This window comes from Astyanax mexicanus, chromosome 4 (assembly GCF_023375975.1).
Source record: "Astyanax mexicanus isolate ESR-SI-001 chromosome 4, AstMex3_surface, whole genome shotgun sequence".
Classification (NCBI taxonomy): Eukaryota; Metazoa; Chordata; class Actinopteri; order Characiformes; family Acestrorhamphidae; genus Astyanax; species Astyanax mexicanus.
The window spans coordinates 26,334,028-26,359,261 of NC_064411.1; the positions used below are offsets into that span (position 1 = coordinate 26,334,028).

Sequence of the window (25,234 nt, forward strand, 5' to 3'; positions counted from 1 at the left end):
GCTGAGAACGGTCAGAAATCGTCCTGCAACCACTCGGCAGGAGTTAGCAAATGACCTGAAGGCAGCTGGGACCACAGTTTGCAAGGAAACAATTGGCAACACTTTGCGCAACAATGGATTCACATCCTGCAGTGCCCGAAAGGTACCCCTGCTGAAGAGAGCACATGTGGAGGCGCGCCTCAAGTATGCCAATGATCATTTGAAAGATGAACCAAGTTATTGGGAGAAGGTTTTGTGGTCAGACGAGACCAAAATTGAACTTTTTGGCCTCAACTCCACCCGCCATGTGTGGAGGAAGAAAAATGCTGCCTATGACCCCAAGAACACTGTGCCCACCGTCAAGCATGGAGGTGGAAGCATAATGTTTTGGGGGTGTTTCTCTGCCAAGGGTACAGGGCTACTTCACCGCATCACTGGGAAGATGGATGGAGCCATGTACCGCACAATCCTGAGGGACAACCTCCTCCCCTCTGCCAGGGATCTGAAAATGGGCCATGGTTGGGTCTTCCAACATGATAACGACCCTAAACATACAGCAAAGGCAACAAAGGATTGGCTCAAGAAAAATCACATTAAGGTCATGGAGTGGCCCAGCCAGTCGCCAGACCTCAATCCGATCGAAAATCTATGGAGGGAGCTGAAGGTCAGAGTTGCCAAGCGACAGCCCACCAACCTTCATGATTTAGAGAGGATCTGCAAAGAAGAGTGGGCCAAAATTCCCCCTGGTGTGTGTGCTAAACTTGTGGTTAACTACAACAAACGTCTCACCGCTGTGCTTGCAAACAAAGGCTTTGCCACTAAGTATTGAGTGTGTTTGGCAAGAGGGATCAAATACTTATTTTCCTCATTGAAATACAAATTAATTAAAATATATTCTTTAAAATTATATTCTGGATTTTTGTCTTGATATTCTGTCTCTCCATGTTAGAATATATCTACCATTAAAAGTGCAGAAGGATAGTGTCTTTATTAGTGGGCAAACAAAGAAAATCAGCAAGGGATCAAATACTTCTTGGACTCACTGTAGATGTGACCTACAATTATAAGTTTCCTTTAATTTAAGAGCCAGGGTTCTAGAGTAGCCAAAACCTAAAGTAAAAGTACTGTTACTTCAAATAATACTTACTCAAGTAGAAGTAAAGTTGTAATTTAAATTATTGCTTGAGGAAGTGAAAGTATTCAGTAAGTCACTTCCATAATCTCATTTAATATTTAAATAGAAAAAAAAATTGCAGTCCTTCCTTGTCCACTAGGGGTGTGACGAGACACTAATATCACGAGAACGAGACGAAACACGATATTGGGTTCATGAGAACGAGACAAGATTTAAAAGTAAAATTTTAAAGAAAATGTCAAAAATGAGTTTTATTTGACAAAATCATATAACACAAACTTAACAGACTGGTTTCTCTCACACATTGATTCTATATAGAAACCACAACCAGTCATATTAAGATTATGGTTTGTGTTTTTTTCTCCTAAATCTCTTGTAATTTAATTCGTAACCATAACCAGTTAGATTAAGACTATGCTTGAAGTGCAAACAGAGACAGAACATGTTTTTAATACAGTACAGAGCTAAGGGATTAGTACAACTGCATATGAAACAGTCACATGTAGGATTTACTTACAGTATTTACATATGGTTTGTGTCTTGTTGGTCACTCTGTTACCGTTTATTGTTTCCACTGGAGCCAAAATGCAGCCAGACATACAACTTAAAAGTAGCAGAAGGATCTTCTATACAAATCCCCTAATTTTTCTCTTCTGCTGAGAGCTGCTCTTGCTGCTCAGCCATCATACTCTATCGCTATCGCTACTGGGTTGCCAGATCCCTCTTAAATCTTAAAAGTCCACACTGTTTTTTTGCCCCGCGAGACAGGTTTAAGCCTGACGAGAAATATTGTCTGTTTTAATCTCGCGAGATCTCGTTAAAACAACTTCTAAAAGTACAATTAGTTCAAAACATTACTTATTGACTAGCAGAGTAAATGTAGCATGTAGAACAAGCCCTGTTAGAGTAGCAGGGGGTGTGTTAAAATAGAGTGCAAGGACCAGGATTGAGAAACACTGATCTGTATAAAAATCTATATCTCTATAATCTCACAATAACTACCATACTTCAGAGAAATTTGTTTGGATTATTTATTTTTCATTTTATCCCATTTTCTACCAAATTTGAAAGCAAATTACCCCATCCACTTATTAGGAGCCTCCCTATCACTAGCAATGCTCTTAACACCAAAAGGGTGTAGGCTAACACATGCTTCCTCTGATCATGTGAAGTCAGACTCCTCCTCCTTTCCAACTGCAGCCAGTAAAGCATTACTGCATAGCCAGCGCTGTGACTGAGCTCACATACATCAGCTAACAGACGGCTGTGCTGGCCCACATCACACTGGGGGTGATGAGGGGAGAGTGCACCATTTACCCACCCAGAGAGAGCATGGCCAAATGTAGTCTCTCAGACTCCGGCTGCTGATGGCGAGCAGCCATCGGAGGTGGGATTTGTAAAAGAAGTCCTCAAATCATATTGGCAGTGCCTTAGTCCACTCAATGACACAGAGTCCTGTAATAAACGTATAATAGTGACTGATCACGTGAACACAACATTAACTGTGTATTATTGGGTTACAAAAATATAGGTCTTTATTGCACCATGTTTTCCTCTGTACAACTGCATGCACCGATCACAATGATTTTACCGCTCAAACTGTTCCATATCAAAACACATTTTTAGGATGAAGTAGATTCCGGTGTTTGAATGTTGATCTGGTTATTGTGTGTGTGTGTGTGTGTGTCTGTCTGTGGGGTCAGAGGTGTTCTGACTCACCTGTCTACACTAACCTGCAGGATTTGAAGATCTCGCAGTCGTCTCAGCCGCCACTGCCCTCGTCCTCTCCGCTCAGCATACATGGAGACTGGGAGACGCACAAAGATCCGAACGGCCGGATCTTCTACTACAACCGCGCCACCCAGGAGAGGGCATGGAAGCCCCCGCGGGCACGGGACTGCAACACCAAGGAAAAACCGGACAACACAAACACAGAGCCTGAGGTACCGTTTTTGAAAAAGAGTCTCCAGCCCTTTTCCCAAAGCTCTACTCTTCTATTGAGCTTAACATCTACCTACATCTAACACACATCTAACACAGATCTAACATCCACGTGTAATATTATATATTATAGCACGGTTACGATCTGTTTGGTTATAAACACTCCGCAAGTTAAAATAGTTCCATTGCTGCTCTGTTTGTAGCAGCGCTGTTTGGCTTTTAAGCGCTGCATCATTGCTGCGTTACCTGTATGTGGTGGAGTAATACAATGAGAGTTTCTGGTACAGTGCATTACCGCCTCTCAGCCAATCACATTACAGATTTGGAACTAACTGTGGTATAAATAATGTTATACAGGGGTTGGACAATGAAACTGAAACACCTGGTTTTAGAGCACAATAATTGATTGTGGTGACGGACAGTTCTGGTGGAAACAGGAGAGTTGAGGTGCACATTGAATTCTGCCATGATTTGATCAGCCGTGGTTTTATGTTTTTTGGGTACAATCCGGGTTAGCACCCGAACATCCCTTTCAGACAGCTTCCTCTTACAGCATCCACAGTTAATCCTGTTGGATGTGGTTGGTCCTTCTTGGTGGTATGCTGACAATACCCTGGATACCGTGGTTTTTGATGCATCACAAAGACTTGCTGTCTTGGTCACAGATGCGCCAGCAAGATGCGCACCAACAGTTTGTCCTCTTTTGAACTCTGGTATGTCACCCATAATGTTGTGTGCATTGCAATATTTTGAGCAGAACTCTGCTCTTACCCTGCTAATTAAACCTTCACACTCTGCTCTTACTGGTGCAATGTGCAGTTAATGAAGATTGGCCACCAGGCTGCTCCTATTTAGTCATGAAACCTCCCATATTAAAATGACAGGTGTTTCAGTTTCATTGTCCAACCCCTGTATGTAATCATCACAGTCACTGTCATTTAACGTTTTTACATTACATTACATGGTTTTATCCAGAGTGACTTACAAAGTTATTCTTATTACAGAGGTGGACCAATGTAGTGTTAGGAGTCTTGCCCAAGGACTCATATTGGTGTAGCACAGCATTCAGTCACCCAGACCTGGAATTGAACCCCAGTCCCCACATGTGGTAGCTCACTGACAGGTGGTGGTGTTATCCACTGCACCACACCAACGACAATGTATTTTTGAAAATAGTTTACATAATGCTTTTATATGTACCATACGATAATAATTGGTGGAACTACAGCCTTTAGGTTAAAACGTATAGACCCAAACCTATAGAACTGTTCTCAACACATTTCTTTAGTTCCCGGGGCTCTATAAAAACACAAGCCCATGCATGCCCCCACCACACACACACACATACACACACACTCACTTTCAGCCTCCTGAATGATTGCTCAGTTCAATGCTGTAGTGCATGATGGGATAGCATACTGACCTCAAATCACCCTGGGTCTCATAATCTACTACTGTCTAATCTAACTCTTTCTCTGATGTGTTTCTTCTCTTATTGCGGTGTGGATGTGCAGCATGTAGTTTTCGAGCGTTGTAATAACACTAATACGTTGCTGTTGGTGATGGAATGGATGATTTATTTAATTATTTATTTTTTAATGATTGCCTCCTCCTCCTGTATCCTCTCACTCCTTTCCTCCTTTCTTTTTTCTTCCCCCTCTTTCTTCTTACTTCTTCCCGCTGGTCTGTGATTGCCTGGGTGAAGGTTTTCTCGTCGGAGGAGAACTATCTGAGTAGCCAATCAGATAGCCAGTATGGCTCGCCCCCTAGAGGCTGGTCAGAAGAGCTTGATGAGTATGGACATACGCTGTATGTGTCTGACTATACTAATGAGAAGGTATACACCCACAGACACAGATACACTAACACTGATAAAGAGCAGCTAGTTAAGCAGTAGGGCTGCAACGATTATTCAGTATAATCGATAATGTTGATTATAAAATTTGTTGACTGCAAATATCAGTGTAGAATAATGATTACTTTGGGCACAGAAATGCAGGAGAGGAAAAAGGGGGAGGTGGGCTGCTCACACAGATTACACTCAACTTGGTCTGTGTCTTCAAAAGTGCCCAAACACAACAGATTATATGTATTTACTCACATTTACATATATTCTGGGCATTTAAATGGGAATTAAATGACACTTTTAGGTGTTTCTATTTTATCATTTTGAAGAAATTGAGGGCTTGGTAGAAATAATTGTTAACTTATTAAAAAAAATTGCCAACTACCAAAATAGTCATTAGTTGCAGCTCTAATGAGCAGTGGGATCTAACAGTCTGAAACTACTGTTTTTAAAATGAAAAGTGTAAGGGGAAAAAGTTGTCATGGACATGGTCAGTGTCACCAAATTTATTTGTTTTTGCTTCTTGTAGCTTTTTTCTTTTGTCCCTAAAAGTTTACAAGTGTGTTTGTTGTGTGTGTGTGTGTGTGTGTGTGTAGTGGATTAAGCACACAGATGAACAGGGGCGGCCGTATTACTACAGTGCAGACGGCTCCAGATCTGAGTGGGAACTTCCAAAAGTGAATTTGAGAAAACAGGTAAGTGTTTACTAGGACTGGAAATTTTCAGTACCAATTTTCAATAAAGACAGGCACCAAAAAAATTTTTTTTTTTTTTTTTACACCATTCTGTATTAGTGTGACATTTCAGTCGGTGCTTTTGATATCAAATTTTGATTACCTAACCCTAGTGTTTATCAGTGCTTTATGTTTACAACTTACTGTGGTTCGTTACATAAGAGTTGAGTTGAGTTGGATTTGTTGTTTTTTTTTCCCATATCTGATCCTTAAATTTGTGCTGTTGTTTGCTAACTTCTCTAAACGATGCAGCCGTGTCAGTAAATAAATGATTAGTCACTGCTGTTCTGTCTGTGTTGAGGAATAGCATTATACCCTCTCTTTCTGCTTTACTCTGTTTTAGATGACTCCACCTGCCTTGATGCCAAAGAGTGAAGAAATGCCTAAAACACGCAGTCTGGATCGGAGACAGCCGGCCAACATAGTTCTGACTGAGTGGAGGCGCAGTACGTGTGTGTTAGAGCCTAATGACAAGGTACAAACTCATTCATATACTGATTCAGATAGACAGCTTCTAGGATTAAAATAAGGAAATAGAACAAATGAATTGAATGGAAGTATCTGCAGCAGTAGAGACCATGTTTGATTAATGGACCTAACACTCAGTACTTTAATGAAAACCTGATGGGATGTGACAATCCACACAAATATTATCAAAACTATAAAATGTGTTGCACTTTTAGCCATGCACCTGGAGAAGCTGTGGTTTATATGGAAGACTCTGACTAATGACCAAATAATCTAAACTTGACTGGCTATATATTTTCCTGTTTCATAAGGCAGCTAATGTAGGTTTAAATGATGTGTACTGTACTGTGCTGTGCAGAAAAAATAGAGCTATGAAAATTAGAATTAAAATGCTCCCTATCTGATTTAGTTTTTATTTTCTGAATAAAACACTAAAGCTGTATTCACACAACAAGACTTATTTCTCATAACTGCTGACATGAACCAGTTATAATGAGCCTGATATACTACCTGCATTTTTTTAGTAATTAAAGTGTTAAAACTGACCTTTTTAACTAGAGTTCCGAGTTGTTTAAATGAGTGAAAACTCTTCAAAATAATGTTAATAAGAAGTGCAGCATTGTACAATCAAAGCCCTGTTCTTTAAGAAAACTGTTTATTAAGAATAGAACTCTGAAATGTAATGCAGACGAGTGGAGGATTATACTGTGCGATTATAACATTCTAACAACTACACTAACAACGACTCTTTGCGCATTTTAGCTTACCATATTTTTTGTACTACAGGTGCTGGTCAACGAATTAGAATAATTTGAAATAGTGCAATCATGAAATTCTTTGAATGCATTTTTTGTGCAGAAAGCAAATCAGGTGTTCACCGCACCTGTCCTACTTGTTAGACTAATCACAGAACTCGTTACCTGGAAAAAAATTTGCTCAGCTGAGCTTTCCAAAAGGCCCATTTAGGCCATTTAACTGTGACACTGTTGTTTTATTGAATTAGAATAATGGAGAAACCGTTTCATTGAATTAGAATAATTTTTATTATAATTACAGTCATCACTTTCTCAGTATTTTGTGGCTGCCCCCTTGGCTTGTATGACTGCCTGAAGTCTCCGCGGCATCGATTTGACCAGCTTGTCGCAAGTTTCCGCACTCACAGCTTCCCAGGCAGTGGCGATGTTCTGCTTCAGTTGGTCCAGCGTAGTAGGCTTTCTGTCGCGAATGTTCCGCTTGACGATGGCCCAAAGGTTTTCAATGACATTGAGGTCAGGCGAGTTGGCCGGCCATGCCAAAACTTCAAGCTGTTTTTTAGTGAACCAATCTTTGGTCGACTTTGCCGCATGAGCCGGTGCAAGATCCTGTTGAAATATGAAGTCTTCTTCGCCGAACTGTTCCTCAACAGTCGGAATCAGGAACGTTTCCAGAACATCTTGATATACGGCAGCATTGACAGTCTTCTTGAGGAAGCAGAGTTTCCCTACACCTCGAGCGGACATGCATCCCCAGACCATAACGCTCTGGGGAAACTTGACGGATCTTTTCACGCACTCGTGGTTGTAGGTTTCGCCACCACGACGCCAAACACGAGGACCTTGGTCACCGAAGGAGATGCAGAAGCGTGATTCGTCACTGAAGATCACTTTCTGCCAGTCTTCAGCAGTCCACTCGCCGTGTTCTTTGGCCCACTTCAGCCGTTTCTCCATTTGTTTCTTGTTCAGCATCGGTTTTACTGCTGGAACGCGAGATTTGAAGCCGAGTTCGCGCAGACGACGGTAAGTGGTTGATCTGGAGACGTCAGCGCCGGTCTGCTTGTTCCACAAGTCGGTGAGCTCGGAAGTGGACTTGAACCGGTTGCTGACTGCGATCTTTCTCAGCTGCTTGTTGTCGCGAGCAGAAGTTTTTCGGACGCCGGAACAGTTGGTGTGCTTGCTGCAGTTTTTCTTGAGAGCTTTGCAGACGGAAGACTGGCTGATGCCGAGCTGCTCAGCAATTTTAGTTTGGGTCAAGCCTTGTTGGCGAAGGGCTTGAATTTGAGCCACTATTCCGGTTGAGAGGTCGCGCTGCTTACCCCTGATTGATTTTACAACTTAGAAATTCTACTCAACCCTGACTTTATACTGCACAGTGAACACTCTTCACAGAAAACAAAAATTCGAGCATTTATTCTAATTCAATGAAACGGTTTCTCCATTATTCTAATTCAATAAAACAACAGTGTCACAGTTAAATGGCCTAAATGGGCCTTTTGGAAAGCTCAGCTGAGCAAATATTTTTCCAGGTAACGAGTTCTGTGATTAGTCTAACAAGTAGGACAGGTGCGGTGAACACCTGATTTGCTTTCTGCACAAAAAATGCATTCAAAGAATTTCATGATTGCACTATTTCAAATTATTCTAATTCGTTGACCAGCACCTGTATATAAGGCACACCGGATTATAAGGCGCAATATCAATATCCGTCTATTTTCTGGTCTATTTTTATACAAAAGGTGCACCAGGTTATAAGGCGCATTATAAGCGACACTAGTAAGGAACAGGGTGTCGCAATGTTTCCCTTCTAATTCAGCAGATCTCAGCGTTGGGTGGTGAGATCTGTAAAGCTAAGCTAAGTTAAGCAAACAAAACTGTAATTCTAAAAAAAAAAAAAAAAAACGTTTTCAGACGAGTCAGAGAAGTCAAACGAGTGCTGGATGTTAATCTACACACATTTCTCTCCTGAAAACTGTTTATTTAGGTGAGTAAAGCGCTTCTGTTTATTTACAGTAAGCTTAGATTTCCAAATTTTCTCTAAAGCTGGAGCATTAGCATTAGCGGCTAACCTTTAATGCCACATAACTGCCGTCGATAGAGCTACACTGAGGAATCCTGAGTGTTCTGGTAAGCCAGGGCGATATTAGCCAGCGGTTTGTCCCCATAATACTAACCTCTGAACGACAAAATGGCTTGTGCTTAGTGCGTAATGCTAATGCTGCTCCAGCAGTGCTAGCCGTGGTTAGCAGCAGGCTACAGGCTGATAATACTCACCTTAGCTAATGCTAATACTGCTGGAGAACTAAACTGAAACTCCTGTTTAACTCTGTACTTCAGCAGAGTGGCTTTACTGCTCCTTAATACCTGACTGATAAAATTCATACATAAGGAGCACCGGATTATAAGATGCACCGATGATTTTTGGGAAAATTAAAGTATTTTAATTTAATTCATTCTTATAGTGCGAAAAATACAGTACATGGGACATGACAAAAATCAAGGAAAATTATACGAGTTCCTTTCCCATGACATGTGGCATGTAAGTGTAAGAGTAAATATAAAAATATATAAGTTAATAGCAACAGCAGGTTTGATAAATCATGATTTACCAAGCTTAATGATGGCAAACCACTGATGATGAGCTGCTGATAAAATTGAACACATCCACTGGGTTCTTTCTACTGTATTTATATTTATCTACATCTACTCTAAAGGGATAAAACACTTTAACAGTAAAAGCTCTGTTATTCCTGTGATAAATTATGTTAATGTGTTTAGGAGCCTGAAACATCTGCACAGTACTGTACAAACTTGCTGTTCTACTTTGCTGCCAGAGACCTTCAACAATGAGCATTGTTCTTATCTCATTCATCAATCGCTTAATCTTCTTCCTGCAGATCTCTCGGCCCAAACCTCACAATGACAAGGCACATACAGTATGTATGCCTGTACCATCCAGTGGCCTAATATGTTCTAGAGAGCTGGAGTATTAATGCTTAGGTTATTCCATGGAAGATCACAGATCATTCAGAGACAATACTTTAACTGGAACTAGATCAGGTCAAATTTCACCTGTGTAAATTTTTTTTATAAATTGTTAACAGTGTGTTTACATGCTCTCAAAAATGTGTTCATAATCAGATTACTTCAGTTTTCTGAATATTAAAGGAGTCATGTATTTAATCAGCATGCTTCAATTTAAGAGTAAGGTCTAAATAGTATAATTTTTTGGAACCTGACTAAGGTGAGCTAAGTTAAGTAAAGCTAAGCTAAGTAAACAAAATCTTAAATTCTTTAAAAATATATATATATTTTAGTCAAACGAGTGCTGGATGTTAATCTACACAGATTTCTCTCCTGAAAACTGTTTATTTGGGTGAGTAAAGAGCTTCTGTTTATTTACAGTAAGCTTAGATTTCCACAAAGGATTAGCATTAGCAGCTAACCGCTAGTAAATGCAACCCGACAGTTCTACACTGAGGAACCCTGAGTGTTCCGGTAGGCCAGGGTGATATTTAGAGTGCTTTAACACAGTAAACACACACACTAAAGGCTGATAATAAGATTATGATATGATTGTTTCTACACCCATTATCCATTTTCAGCTCCAAAAGTTAGAGCTTAGCACGATTAGCAAATAAAGCTAATGCTGCTCAAGCAGTGCTAGCCAGGGTTAGCAGCAGGCTACAGACTGATAATACTCATTTCTAAACAGCGAAAGAGCTAGCGCGTAGCACAGTTAGCGGATAAAGCTAATGCTGCTCCAGCTGTGCGAGCCAGGGTTAGCAGCAGGCTACAGACTGATAATACTCATTTCTAAATGGCAAAAAGTTATAGCTTAGCACGGTTAGCAAATAAAGCTAATGCTGCTCCAGCAGTGCTAGCCGGGATTAGCAGCAGGCTACAGACTGATAATAGTCATTTCTAAATGGCGAAGAAGCTAGAGCTTAGCGCGATTAGCGGATGAAGCTAATGCTGCTCCAGCAGTGCTAGCCGGGGCTAGCAGCAGGCTTCAGACTGATGATACTCATTTCTAAGTGGTGACAGAGTTAGAGCTTAGCACGGTTAGCAAATAAAGCTAATGCTGCTCCAGCTTTGCTAGCCGTGGTTAGCAGTAGGCTACAGACTGATAATACTCATTTCTAAGCGACGAAAGAGTTATAGCTTAGCACGCTTAGCAAATAAAGCTAATGCTGCTCCAGCTGTGCGAGCCGGGGTTAGCAGCAGGCTACAGACTGATAATACTCATTTCTAAACGACGAAAGAGCTAGAGCTTAGCACGATTAGCGGATAAAGCTAATGCTGCTCCAGCAGTGCATAGCCAGGTTAGCAGCAGGCTACAGACTGATAATACTCATTTCTAAACAGCGAATAGACTGGCGCTTAGCACAGATAGTGGATAAAGCTAATGCTGCTCCAGCAGTGCTAGCCGGGGTTAGCAGCAGGCTACAGACTGATAATACTCATTTCTAAACTGTGAAAGAGTTAGAGCTTAGCATGGTTAGCAGATAAAGCTAATGCTGCTCCAGCTGTGCTAGCTGGGGTTAGCAGCAGGCTACAGACTGATAATACTTATTTCTAAACGACGAAAGAGCTAGCGCTTAGCACAGTTAGTGGATAAAACTAATGCTTCTCCAGCAGTGCTAGCCAGGGTTAGCAGCAGGCTGCAGACTGATGATACTAATTTTTAAAGGGCGAATGAGCTAGCGCTTAGCACGGTTAGCTGATAAAGCTAATGCTGCTCCAGCAGTGCTAGCCGGGGTTAGCAGCAGGCTACAGACTGATAATTCTCACCACTGAACTTGATTTATAGAAGCACTGATGGTTTTTGGGAAAATTCAAGGAATGGATTTTAAGTGCGCCTTATAGTGCAAATAATTTCTTAGAGTAAGGTCTAAAAATTGTTTTTTTGAGAGCTAGATTTTAACTTAGATTTTAACCTAATCAGATTTCTCAGTGCATATAAACCAGGGATGGGCAACTTCCATGATGGAGAGGGCTAAATTTTTTTCAGCATGACCATTGGAGGGCCACATGACCTCGCACTTCAAATAATTGAATATGAAAAACGCTACAAATGATTTTCAATAAGAACAAATTTTATATGAATTTATATCTGTATGTTTACAGCACCAACATTTATTAACAACTATTTTCTGCATATTAATGCATTTTAATACGGCAAAAGACAAACCGTTTGCTTAAAAAAAGTGCAAAAAGGAAGTCCTTCATATCAAAGAACAAAAAGTTTGCTTAAAAAACTGATTGCAAATAGTTCCTCTGTGTAAAATAAGTTCATTATAACAAGTCCTTCATAAGCAACATAGACAAAACATTTGCTTAGAAAAGTGCAAAAGGCATTTGAACTCATTTATAACAAAGAACAAAAAAGATTTAAAAACTGATTGCAAATAGCTCATTCAATAATAGCAGAAAACTAGACCACAGAGGCCCAACATTTATTGAAGCTCACTGTTGCAAAGCGCCCGTGCCCGCTATTGTTTGGCAGCGACCTCTAGCGGTCAAAAGTAGAATTACATTATTATTATTATTTTTTTTTTTAATTATGAAATTATGAAATTATTTTTTATCTATTCGCGGGCCGCACTGAGTGATGACGAGGGCCGTGTGCGGCCCCCGGGCTGCCAGTTGCCCATCCCTGATATAAACTCTTAATCAGAGTATTCTGGGATTTCTCAGTCTGTGCATGAGTAAAAACAGACTGTGGTAGTGGAAATAAGTGATCAATGTTTACATCAGGTCTTTTCTGTGATTTATGGTCTGGTTGCAAAGCCTAAATTTGATGGAAACTTTGGAGTTTGTCTGCAGTAATCAGATTATGAAGTGCATGTAAACACATGTAAACTCACTGAGTGATCACATGGAATAACCTGTTCTCACAGCAGCTTTAGTGTTAGCTACCTTCTTTATGTTCTAGCACTGTGGATGTAGAATGTAGTTCTGATGGACTGTGCACGTTTGCTTATGTTTGACCGAAATTAAAACAGAAGTCCGTCAAAACCCGGCGAATCTTCTCCCTGCGCAGCAAAGGTTCCATCCGCCCTCATCCTTATAGGCCACAAGTCAGTGTCACACCGTCCTGCAGCAGCTCCAATCAATCAAATATCACTGCAATCACAACTCACCATCTTTCTGACTAATCACCTCACATTCGAAACAGCAACTGCAGTTACTTTAACAAAGAGTGCATGATTTTGCTTTTTAAAAAATTTTAATTGTCATGTTACACAAATACAGCTTATATATATATATATATATATTTAGTTATTTCCCCCCTAAGGTAAGTGTAGGCTGAGGCTGTCATTATAATGCTCTTTCATTTAATTTAGATCATTTTTATTATCATGATGATAAACAATAGGTCTTTCTCACTACATTGTAGATATCCTCAGAACTTATAAAACAAAAAACAACCTCATCGGGTTAAAATATACCTGTCAAACATAACATTATGACCATCTTTTTGTTTCTACACCCAGTATCCATTTTTTTCACATACAGCTCTGGACAAAAATAAGAGACAACTTCAGTTTCTGAATCAGTTTAGAGCATTTATTTGCAGAAAATTAGAAATGGCTGAAAAAAAAAGATGCAGAGATGCAAAGAAAACAAGTTCATATTCATAAAGTTTAAAAAATCAAAAATCAATATTTGGTGGAATAACCCTGGTTTTTAATCACAGTTTTCATGCATCTTGGCATCATGTTCTCCTCCACACACTGCTTTTGGATAACTTTATGCTGCTTTACTCCGGGTGCAAAAATTCAAAGCAGTTCAGTTTGGTGGTTTGATGGCTTGTGATCATCCATCTTCCTCTTGATTATATTCATCATTATTATGTGGTCTTTTAATTTTTTTTCCAGGGCTGTAGGCATTTTATAGTTCTATAATCACAGATTGTAGTCCTGTATCTGTGTTTTTTGCATAATTTATCCTCCTTTCACCCTGTTCTTCACCGGATAGACCCTCACAGAGCAGTTATTATTATACAGAAGCTCTAAATATGTTTCTGCACAGTTCACAGTGTTTTGTCCTCTAGTCCTCAGTCATCAGTGCTCACAGGATGCTGCTCACAGGAGAAGTGCTGAAAATGACTCACCACCCAAATAAAGACCATGTGGGGTCCTGGTTATTAAAGAACAGTGTGAAAGGAGGATGATTATAAATTACTGAGAGAAACAGATACAGAACTACAGTCTGCAGAGCTGAAAATGGATAATGGGTGTAGAAATAATTATATCACAATAGTATGCTTGATCAGTGTACTGTACATACATACATACATACATATAAAAATATCTGTAATTATCATGAAATAATGATTCCGCTGTACTGTCCTGTCCAGTTTTTCAGTGCATGTGATAACTTGATTTTAATGTATGTTCTTTAATTCTGGCAATGTAATTGATTGATTGATTGATGGCTGATAGTTTAATTTCTTTCCTTATTGAAACGTTTAAGATGCACTTTGTGATTTTTGTGAGTTAAGTAGGGATTCTGAAAGTTTTAAATTAATTTAAAATTGGTTTTAAATGTTCTTAGAGAAGGTCTAAACTAAGGAGGCCTCTGAATAAAACTACAGGGTGTTTTAAACTGGAACTTTTATTATAAATGAGATCAAGTCTTAATGATGTTAAAGTTAAATCGACTGCGACCTCTGGTGTTTAAACAGTGCAACAGCATGAGATTTAATAACAAACAATAAACAAACATTTTTTTTTTGTTTATTTTTTTGTCACAATGCTTCATTACACCACTATTCTGGAGACAGTTTGTCCTTTTACAGTGCTTTAAGATTTCAGAACAATATTACGTTAAATGTTTGGGCTGCAAAGGTCATATTTAATCTTTCTCACTTCAGAAATCAACAGACCCTAAAAAAACTGCAGAAACTGCATGTTGTAGTTATTTGTCCTTAATAATTACAATAATCAGCAGACCATTTAAAAAAAATAGTTAATAAATCAGAAAGTGTGTATTCACTGATCTTGTGATTGCTGTTCTCTTCTTACTAGGAACCAACAAAACCTGGCACTCCAGATTCTGACTGCTCTGATCCCTCCTCTCCCAAACACCCTCATTCTGTTAGTATCACACCATTATTCTCCCATAGTTTCTCTTTATTATTTTCCTCATCCTCCTTTCATTCCTGCTGGCTTTCCTTTCTAAAGCTACTAATAATTAAAACAAGAATAATGAATAATATAACACAATACTGTGGGTGGAAACTAGTATTGATATAGTGGAATCCAAATATTAATATTAATCAATAATTTGCTTTAGTAATACATATTTAAAATGTGTAATTGAGACCTTATATGGTCATAAATTAAATTACCATACATTTAACGTGGATTGTGGCTCAAGTGTGTGGTGTAGTGGCACAACAGGTAGTGCATTAGGGGTATTAAAATAAGTTTATACTGTACTGTAAGTTTAGTTTAGATGATTTTCTACTAGATTTTGGAGAATTGATTTGGGGATTTAATTGCATTCAGCAACAAAATTGTTAGTGGCCTTGAAATACATTAGAGCACCATCAACATCATCCACAACAACAAAATTTTCCTGCTCCTCAGCTCAACAAGGGGGCTTTTATACCCCTTTAACCCACATCTCGCTTCTGTTCTCCATCACGCTTACATTTCCGACATTTGGCTAACAATTTTATCCTGAGGATAAGGTTGTTCCTATTACAGAGTTGGGCCGATATAGTGTTAGGATTAGTCTTGCCAAAGGACTCTTATTGGTGTATCGCCGCAGAGTCACCCAGACCTGGAATTAAACCCCAAATGAAGATGTAGCTCATAAGCAGGCGGTGGTGGTATCTACTGTGCCACGCCTCTCATGGCTATACGATGGACGAGTCCGGGTCTGGTGGTTGCTAAGAGAACAGGACTTGTCTGACTGTATTATGCCAAGTTTGGTTGAGGGGGGATTATGGTGTGGGTTTGTTTTTAAGAGTTAGTCTAGACCTTATAGTTCCAGTGATTCCAACAGATTTTGGCCAATTTATTCCTCCCAACTGTGCAGGAGCAAAGACAATGATGAGCTTTTGATTTTACTGTGGAAGAACTTGACAGGTTTGACCTCAACCTCATAGAACACTTTTTGGATGAATTAGAGCAGAGACTGTGAGCAAGATCTGCTCATCAAACGTCAGTGTCTGACCTCACAGATGTGCTCCTAAACAGAAGAGGAATGGATCATATGGATTGAGGATGTGATGTCACTCAAGTTCATATATGTACACACTACTAATATAGTGTGTTTACGGAGATCATCACTAAAATATAGTCAGATACGTACATTAATGTTTACAGCAGATGAAACAAAAGAATAATAGAAAATAAGGGTGTGACTAATCTCTCGCGAGATTAAACGTGACGATATTTCTCGTCAAGCTTAAACCTGTCTCGCAGGGAAAAAATAGTTTAGTGTGGACTGTGTGGCAACACAGCAAGTCCGGGGGGGACGGGGTGGAGGAGATACGTTCTGTCATTACTAGCCCACCGCGCTCCGCAAAACCAGCAAGCTGATTGGCTGTTTCTCCTGAGAGAAAATTTATTTGGGGCTTTGATTTGGCGCCTCCTGTAGTGCAGCGCCCCTATGCACTTCAAGCATAGTCTTAATATGACTGGTTGTGGTTTGCACTTATTGTTTGCACTATATGAGACCTAGACCTAGTTTAATTTTAATTATTTAATTATTATTCTTATTTCTATTTCTTATCAAATGTGTGAGAGGAACCAGAAGTTTGCGTTATATGATTCTGTCAAATAAAACTAGTTCTCAAGCCATTTTTTATTTTTGAAGTTTTCTTTAAAATTTTATTTTTAAATCTCGTCTCGTTCTCGTGAACCCAGTATCGTGTCTCGTCTCGTCTTGTGATATTAGTGTCTCGTCACACCACTAATATAAAAATAAAAAGTGAATACAGTGAAATGAATGCGTATTTAAGTGTAAAATGCAAGAATCAACGTGCAAAATTATTCTGTGCAAATGAGCAGGAGTGGTATTATAATTTACGTTATTAATAATTAGTGGAAAGGTCTAGAAGGTCAGGAAGCTCGGTCCGAACAATTTAATTTATGCAACGGTTAAATGGCAAAATTAATAAAAACCTATGAAAGATTTGGTTTAGGTTTGTTTTGTTTGGTTGTTAATTTCAGCACATTTCTCATTTTTTTCCTGTTCACAACACACCTGATAATTCTGTCATTACCCGCCAGGATTAACAGGTGTGTGTTAGAACAAGGAAATCTGCAAACTTTGCTGAACTCCAACCACTCAGTTCCCACTCAATTCCCTGAACTTTCCTCTTATATTCCCTGCTCTTTCTCCCTGATGTTTCTCCTGCACTCAATACAGAGGTTCTGTCATTATCCCTATCCTCATATTCTACTCATATATATTATACTTTTTTTCTTTACTCTCTTTAGCCAAGCCAAGCTGAGAAATGTGGACCCCTGAATGTGACCAAGATCACTGAACACGGCAAGAAAGTCCGGTAAGATAAAGGAAGAGAATGCAAGCCCTGTAAGAATGTAAAAATAAGTACATTTCACAGTTTAGCATTTACTGTTTCTCAATCCTGGAGATCATGACACTAGGGCTGCAACTCGGGCTGCATGATAGCGATGGCGATGTGCGCATGCGCAAAAGTCGCATCGCAGGACGTGTGATGTCACTTAAGGCAATCAAAACGAACACATCGTGTTTTGATTCTTGACACAGGAAATAGATACACAGCGCTGTCTCTGTGTCTGTGTGGGTGGCAGACTGCTGCTGCCTGAGAAGCGCGAGGGGCCTGACCTTTTAAAAATCCATTTAAATGTAGTGAATTTTTTGTCACTGCTCCACTCTGTCGGGGGATCTGCTGGCAGACTTGAGCAAAAGTTGGTCGGTTTTGGTCAGTTTTTTCTTGTGGCTTTTCGTCCAAGACTTCAATGTTGACTAGCTGCAAACACTTTGTTGTCCTTTAAAGCTCTGGATTAATCTAAATACTTGTTTTATTGAAAGCAGTTTGGTTGAGTAAAGCACTTTTGTTTATTCACACTAAGATTAGATTTCCAATTTCTTGATTGAACTTGTTTTGAACGTGTTTTGGCGGCATGAAGCTTGTTAGCCAGTAAACAAAAAAAAAAAAATTTAGCTGCACTATTAAATAAGCCGCAGTGTTTTTGAAGCGTGTGTAAAAAGTAGCAGCTTATAGCCTGAAAATCTTCCAAGCTTTGCTACAAGCAAATAGCATAATGTAGGTCTTGATGATTATTTGATCATCAAATGGAAATGTGTATGGTACAGGAATACTTGGTTAGAGAAACTAGTGGAAAGAAAAACCTAAATGCTGGTCACAATCCACTCGCTTATGAAAATTATTTTTGCTTGTTAATTGCCTTTTTTTGTGTCCCACCCACAGAAAGAACTGGACCACATCCTGGACGGTTCTGCAGGGATCCTCTCTTCTATTTGCAAAGAATCAGGGCACGGCCACCAGCTGGGTGTGTATTAACTGTGATTAATGCTAACTATACACTGGAAGACAGTTTGCTTGTACATTTGTTTCAGTTAGTTTTAGTTTCACACTACAGTGTAGTGTCTGAGCGCACTACAGAACGTAACTACATCCTGGCATCATTACATATATGGGTGGAGTCTCCCTATGCTTGATATTGATTGGCTTGTAGAAGGGCCTGCGTTAGACAGTGGCTTGTTGTCAAGTTCCCTTTCCAGGTTTTGTGTCTCATTCTGCCTTCCTGCCAGGATTCTACTGCCTTTAATTGTTCACGCATCTCAGAGCAGAATAAGCATTACAGATTCCTTTCTGATTCTGTTTATTTCCCTTTATAAATAGAGACAGAGTACATGTGTCTGAAATAAAGTAACTTTTCACTGATATTGTAATTTTTTAGATGCACATTAGTACATTAGTTTGCAGTAGTTAGTTGTATGTAAACTGACGCACCAAAGTATTTAATCTCATTGTTTACAGGGACTAAAGTAGCTGATATGTCTAAACAGTTCATCCACACACATTAGTCACTTTAATAAGAGCATGTGGACAGTAAAAATGTAATCAGAGCTTGCCTTACAGCTGTTTTCTTATTGTAAGGGCTAGAGCTGGGCGATATGGCCCAATAATCTGATTTTCGATTTAATTCGATTTAATTTCGAATTCTGATTCAATTTTTTTCCCCTACTAAAATCTCATAAAAGTCGCTAGAAGTCGCTAAATGACGTAATCGCCTAATTTGCATAATGCATGTTTTTGAAGCTGTAAAGGATTAAAATTGTGAGAGAGAAAAAAGTGAGTAAAAACACTCTAAATATGTTAGAAATGATACAAATGAACTCCAACAAATGAACAAATTCTGTTGCTTTTTAAATAGGCAGTCACGTCTCAAAATGAATTAATTTTTTTAATAAATTACATAAATCAGTTTTTTGCCGTGTTGTTAAATGTTATTATAAGAGCAGTTTTTTATTTTATTATATTTTTTAGCTTTCTTAAGTTTTCTTTATTTTTAAACCTATCATAGACAAATTATTGAATAGCTTTTTATAAAGAGGGAGACACTGTGGAGGATGTGAGTGACAGGCTACGTGGTGAATGAGGTGAGTGACTGACTGAGGCTGTGTGAGAAGAGAGGCGCGGGAGAGAGGGGCGGGGCTAAGCTCAGGGGAGCGTCGGTGGTGAAAATTAAAACTGAGAGAAAATCGATTTTCATAAAAACACATCGTCCTTAACTGTAAATTCGAATTAATCAATAAAATCGATTAATCGCCCAGCTCTAGTAAGGTCACTGTTTTAAATCATGTGCCCTTACAATAAGAAATGAACACTCAAATAGTAAATTAACACTGACAACCTTTCCTTTCTTCAAGCAGAAGGGTATTAGGACAGGACCAAATGTTGGTGTTTTAATCCAGCCCGTGGTTTATAACACATTTAACTCCTGTTATTTTAGTTTGGTTTAAATTAAAGTCAAAAGATCTGCTTCTGCTGTGACTGATTCATGTGGTGCTCATGCCTCGGTCTGTGTGCATGTCTGCTTCTGTTCCTCTACAGTTTGGGAGCCACCAGTCAAAGCCTGAGTTCAGCGTGGATCTGAAAGGAGCAACTGTAGAGAGAGCGTCTAAGGACAAATCCAGCAAGAAGCATGTGCTAGAGGTATTGTGCTATTGAATAGAAAATGACTGACTATAAGCTGTAGTTTCTGTGGCTGCAAAGTATCTGTGGATCATTATTAAGTCCTAAAAATCATAAAATTATGTTTATCTAAAAAAAAACATTTTGTCTTTAAATGTTAACTTCTTTGCATTTTATTTTTCTTGTGTGCTTTATTAGGTGAAGACTCGGAGGGGCACAGAGATCCTCATTCAGTCAGACAGTGAAACGGTTATTAATGAGTGGTTGAAGGCGCTGGCAGAAGCAATAAACACACATGTAAGAACACGAGCACCCAGAAATGCTTATTAAGTATTTTTGGATACACAGTATACTGTTCACTGACATGCCAAGTCACTTACCAAGTATAGAACTTCTAATTTTTGGTAATATATATATATATATATATATATATATATATATATATATATATATATATATATATATATATATATATTACCAAAAAATTACCATCATTTTCTGTGTATATGCTTGTGCATACATTTTTTTTGTTTTTGTTTCTGTTTCTAGGCCTGGGAGTCTGACGAGGCTATTGAAGAAGACATGCCGGAGTCTCCGGGAGCAGAGAAACATGACAAAGAGAAAGAGCACAGAGATTCCAAGAAGCTCAGAGGTGAGGATCATATTTATTTGGATCAGTTCCTGAGCGGAGAGAGACAGAAAGAGCACACTGAGCTGTTTGGGTGATTCTTCACTGTAGAACACTTTGTTTGTTACTCACTTGTTGTGTAAAACTCTCTATAAGGGTAGCTAAAACTAGCTACTAATTCACTAAGTTGTTGAAGCTGCTGATGGTTTTGGGAGTAGGGGAGTCACAGGTCATATTATGTTGCAGTGCATGCTGGGGCTTGTAGTGCAGTGGTGTGTGAGGTGTGTGATTTTGGGTCATGTTTGGTTCAGTGATGCCACAAGATGGTTGTGTTATTGGCGTACTTGCATGAAGCTGGAGGCACGGGGTCACTCCTGCCTGCCAAATCTAGCTAGTATTAACCTTATTTAGTTCTATTAGTTTCATCCCCTTCCAAAAAAGAGGGAAGTGCCAAGATTAACGTTTTTTTTTCATACACTATTAAAAGTCTTAAGAATAGGAAAAAGTGTGATTATTCCAATAAAATGTGACGTTTGACACCACAAGTTCATGCTGATCACCTCCGTGTCATGTGGGCCTTATCTGTTTTTTTATCTGCTGTTTAAACGCTGCCATAATCAGAGGAAAAAAACAAAAAACATTTGTTACCTCTGGCATATCGTTTCTTCATTTCACTTTAAATGAGAATCATTTCTAATGATTCTGTAGCCTTGAAGAACTCCACAAGCATGGACTCAACCGAGCAGAAGAAGACAAAGACCAAGCTGAAGAAATTCCTCGTACGTAGACCCACTCTGCAGGCCGTCAGAGACAAGGGCTACATCAAAGGTACCACAAAGCAGTGTGTATATATTAGCTAATTATGAACAAAGATGGAATATGTGTGTTAACATTGCCCTTTTTCTCTGTTTGTAGATCAGGTGTTTGGCTCTAATCTGAGCAGTCTCTGTCAGCGGGAGAACACCACTGTCCCTCAGTTTGTCCGGATGTGTATTGACCACGTAGAGAAAAACGGTACAGTAAAAATCGTAAAAACTGAACAGAAAGGATATGTGTGTGTGTCTGGTTGTGACATTTATTTATTAAAACCAGCACCCAAGTCTTCAAGCTGAGCAGCACATGAGCATGTGTTTTGGGGGGGGGGGGGCTTTTGTTGGAGCAATGAATGAACTGAATTGCAACCTGATTTACCTAATTTATATCTGGCATCAGATAGATTTGTGGAATAGTGGGTTCTGAGTGGACTAAAGAGTTGCCACTGTGTTTAGGAGATTGCTTGTTTACATCCTGGTCATGCAGCTTGCCATCAGCTGCCAGAGCCCTGAGAGAGCACAAGTGACCTTGCTCTCTCTCTCTCTGGGTGGATACAGTAGATGTCACTTTTTCTCCTCATCACTCCAAAGGGTGATATTGATCAGTACAAGGCGTCTGTGTGCTGATGTATGAGAACCGAGTCATTGCGCTTTCCTCCGAGTGCTCTGTGGTGCTACTGCATCAGCAGCAATGCTGCATCAGCAACAAAAAGAGGCGGAGTCTGACTTCACATGTTTAGGGGGAGGCATGGCGTGACAACAGAGCCAGTCAGACACATACAGGCTGCGTTTGCACCATTTCACCAAAAATAAATCAAACAAACAACTACCACAACAATGAATTTAAATTTTTGTCCTTTTTTCATTGTCACTTTTGAAATTGGGAGACGTTGCATCCCAAGCCACACACTGCTAATACACTGTTAACCAACTTCACTACATTAATCATCACCCATGTGGTGCACTATTTTAACACACTAATTAGTGAGGTAGTGTGCAGTTTGGGACACAGATTCTATTTTCAGTGGGCGTCCCTATCTTAGCAATGCTTCATTGTGTTATGCAAGGTGTTTTTGTAATTGATCATTCTGATTAATTGATCATTCTGATTAAGTCGATCCAGCATTTCAATCTGTTATGCTTTAAAGTGCATTGAATCTTTAATCATAGTTCAAGTGAATTTAATATGCAAAAACAAAGAATTGTAGTTCACCTTACATATCTTACATATCTGTAAAATGTCTTGAAACTGATTTTTTTTGTCTTTTATAATTAAATTTCTCTCACCCACCCTTTCTCTCCTTGTCTCTGTCTCCTCTGTCTGTATAGGTTTGGATTTGGATGGTCTGTATAGAGTGAGTGGAAATCTTGCAGTTATACAGAAGCTGAGATTTGCTGTTAATCACGGTAATTTATCTTCTTACACTCATTTATTCTAACCAGTTAAGCTGTTGGTACATAGAGCTTATGAAGAAATGTATATTGTGCACAAAAATACCACAAAAAAGTTTACACAGTTAAAAAACTCCATATTGTAATATTTTTTAATTTTTTTGTAGTTGTTTTGCTATTTACTGTATTTTCTTTTAATTGTTTGTAGTTTATATTCTTGCACTAAATATGCAGATTTTTGTGGTTATATTACCTTGTTTTTGTTAGCATAGTCTTGATAATATAAGGTTGTTTACAAAATTCCAGGCATTGTAGCTTTTATATTTTATGGCAACAAAAAGGGTCAAGTGATGTAATAATGTATCTGTTGCTAATCTGTTTATAAGATTTCTAAACCACAGTATTTAGTGTCCTCTATAGTGGACAACTGCACTTTTACCTAGTTCCCACACTGAGAAAGCAGAGGCTGAGGGAGACCGGACGAATTTTATTCAGAATTGTGGAGCAGCTCTATGAAAATAGTGTTCAGTAGGGGCAGGTGACATGGCGCTAAAATAATAATATGATATTTTATGGTAATTTTGCGATAGCAATACTCTTGGAGATATGACAAATATATTTAAAAAGGAAAAACAAAAATTCAAGAATGCACAACTGCAACAAAATTAAACATACATTTTATTATTGCATACCATATGATGTGGCCACTACTAACTAAGAAAAATTATCTGATTGTAACAGAAGTCAACAATACAGAATGCCATGATACTAATAATGCACTCCAAATATCTCCATATATCCAGGATTAAAGAAAATAAATAATACTGGACAGATATATTTTGTCTTTAGTAAATATGTAATAGTAAATTAGAAGTGTGAATTTTAATTTGCTAAAAACAGTAAAAAGTAGTACCCTGATGTGATAATTCACAATATTGAAATAATGTTGGCGATATTATTGCATATGATATGGCACAACCCTACTGTTCAGATGTGTTTTCTTCATCTTTCAGTTTTCCTGTTGATAAAATAATAATGAAAAAAGTTAATACAAATCCACATAAAAATTTATACAATAGCATTTCATGAGCCCTACATTCAGAGAACAAAAATATCCAATTTAAATATATAATAAAACATTTTTTTAAGATAATATAAAACAAATACCCTAAATATAAATACAGTCAATAGTTCCAGAACATTACACATGCTTTTCGTTCTGACAGCAGTAATTATAACATCAGTAATTGGGGTAAATTTGACAGTTTGTTTTACTGAAAGCCCCTGTAAGACATGATGAGTTTATTTCCAGTTGAAACCGCTATATTAGGACTGTGTTGGTCTCTGCAGTAAAGCATCTCACTCAAAACTGCTCTATGAAATTTGGTTGCACCAAATCTTTATTTTTCTTAGATGAGAAGATTAATTTGGAGGATAATAAATGGGAGGACATCCATGTGACGACTGGAGCGCTGAAAATGTTTTTCCGGGAGCTTCCAGAACCACTCTTCACCTACACACTTTTCAACGACTTCGTCAGTGCCATCAGTGAGTTTAACGTTGGATATTTTGTGTGTTTGTGTGAGAAATAAGATAATTTTATAACTTGCTTGACTAATTTCGTGTGTGTTTGTGTAGAAAACCCGGACTATAAGCAGAAAGTTCAGGCGGTTAAAGATAAAGTAAAGCAGCTGCCTCGACCCAACCACGACACCATGCAGGCGCTCTTCAAACACCTGAGAAAGTGAGTTTTATTTTTTTAAGCACACTCATCGGGAGCTAGTTTGAATCCTGGTCATGCAGCTTGCCATCAGATGCCGGAGCCTGATTTCCACCACATTAAGAAAGCCATTTTAATAAGCGTTTAAAAATCTGTAAAAAAAGACTCAGCATATGATCAGTGACCTAAATTGCAGTCTGATTTACCTTATTATATCACGCATCAGATAGATTTGTGGAATATTCGGCTTCAGGTGGTCCAGCGGTTTTATCTATGCAGTAACCAACATTAAAACCAGAGAGCTGTGAGAGTCTATGGGTGAAAAACAAGAACTGTGAAGCTGAGAGAAGATGGAAAATCAATCAGAACCATTAGAGCACAAATATTGACCATAGTCAGAACAATATTTGGAATGTCCTGAAGAAGAAAGTCGTCACTGGTGTACTAAATAACAGATGATGAAAGGGTAGACCAAGAGAAACCACAGCAGTTGATGACGAACATTGTGAGTGCTGTAAAAAAAAAGACTCTAACACAACAATTAGTGACATCAGTAACAAACCTACAGGGGGCAGGAGTGAAGATATCACAATCTACTGATCACAGAAGAAATACTTTATGAACAAAAGTACAGAGGCTTCAGCAAAAGAAAC

At 38.7% G+C, this 25,234-nt stretch overlaps 1 protein-coding gene across 7 annotated transcripts in view; it reads left to right on the forward strand.

Annotated features, from left to right (window-relative positions):
• Positions 1-25,234, forward strand: part of LOC103036023 (rho GTPase-activating protein 12) — a 74,696-nt gene that overhangs the window by 44,661 nt on the left and 4,801 nt on the right. Inside the window, exons 3-19 of one of the 7 annotated variants that reach the window (XM_049476799.1) lie at positions 2,818-3,057; positions 4,761-4,892; positions 5,498-5,596; positions 5,979-6,110; positions 9,753-9,791; positions 12,864-12,938; positions 14,892-14,960; positions 17,319-17,386; positions 18,299-18,380; positions 19,949-20,050; positions 20,228-20,326; positions 20,579-20,681; positions 21,366-21,485; positions 21,573-21,671; positions 22,799-22,876; positions 24,275-24,409; positions 24,500-24,605. In XM_049476799.1, coding sequence (XP_049332756.1) covers positions 2,818-3,057; positions 4,761-4,892; positions 5,498-5,596; positions 5,979-6,110; positions 9,753-9,791; positions 12,864-12,938; positions 14,892-14,960; positions 17,319-17,386; positions 18,299-18,380; positions 19,949-20,050; positions 20,228-20,326; positions 20,579-20,681; positions 21,366-21,485; positions 21,573-21,671; positions 22,799-22,876; positions 24,275-24,409; positions 24,500-24,605 — 1,778 coding nt within the window. The remainder of the gene's footprint in view (positions 1-2,817; positions 3,058-4,760; positions 4,893-5,497; positions 5,597-5,978; positions 6,111-9,752; positions 9,792-12,863; positions 12,939-14,891; positions 14,961-17,318; positions 17,387-18,298; positions 18,381-19,948; positions 20,051-20,227; positions 20,327-20,578; positions 20,682-21,365; positions 21,486-21,572; positions 21,672-22,798; positions 22,877-24,274; positions 24,410-24,499; positions 24,606-25,234) is intronic. The other 6 variants (XM_049476800.1, XM_049476801.1, XM_049476803.1 and 3 more) reach the window with 6 other exon arrangements.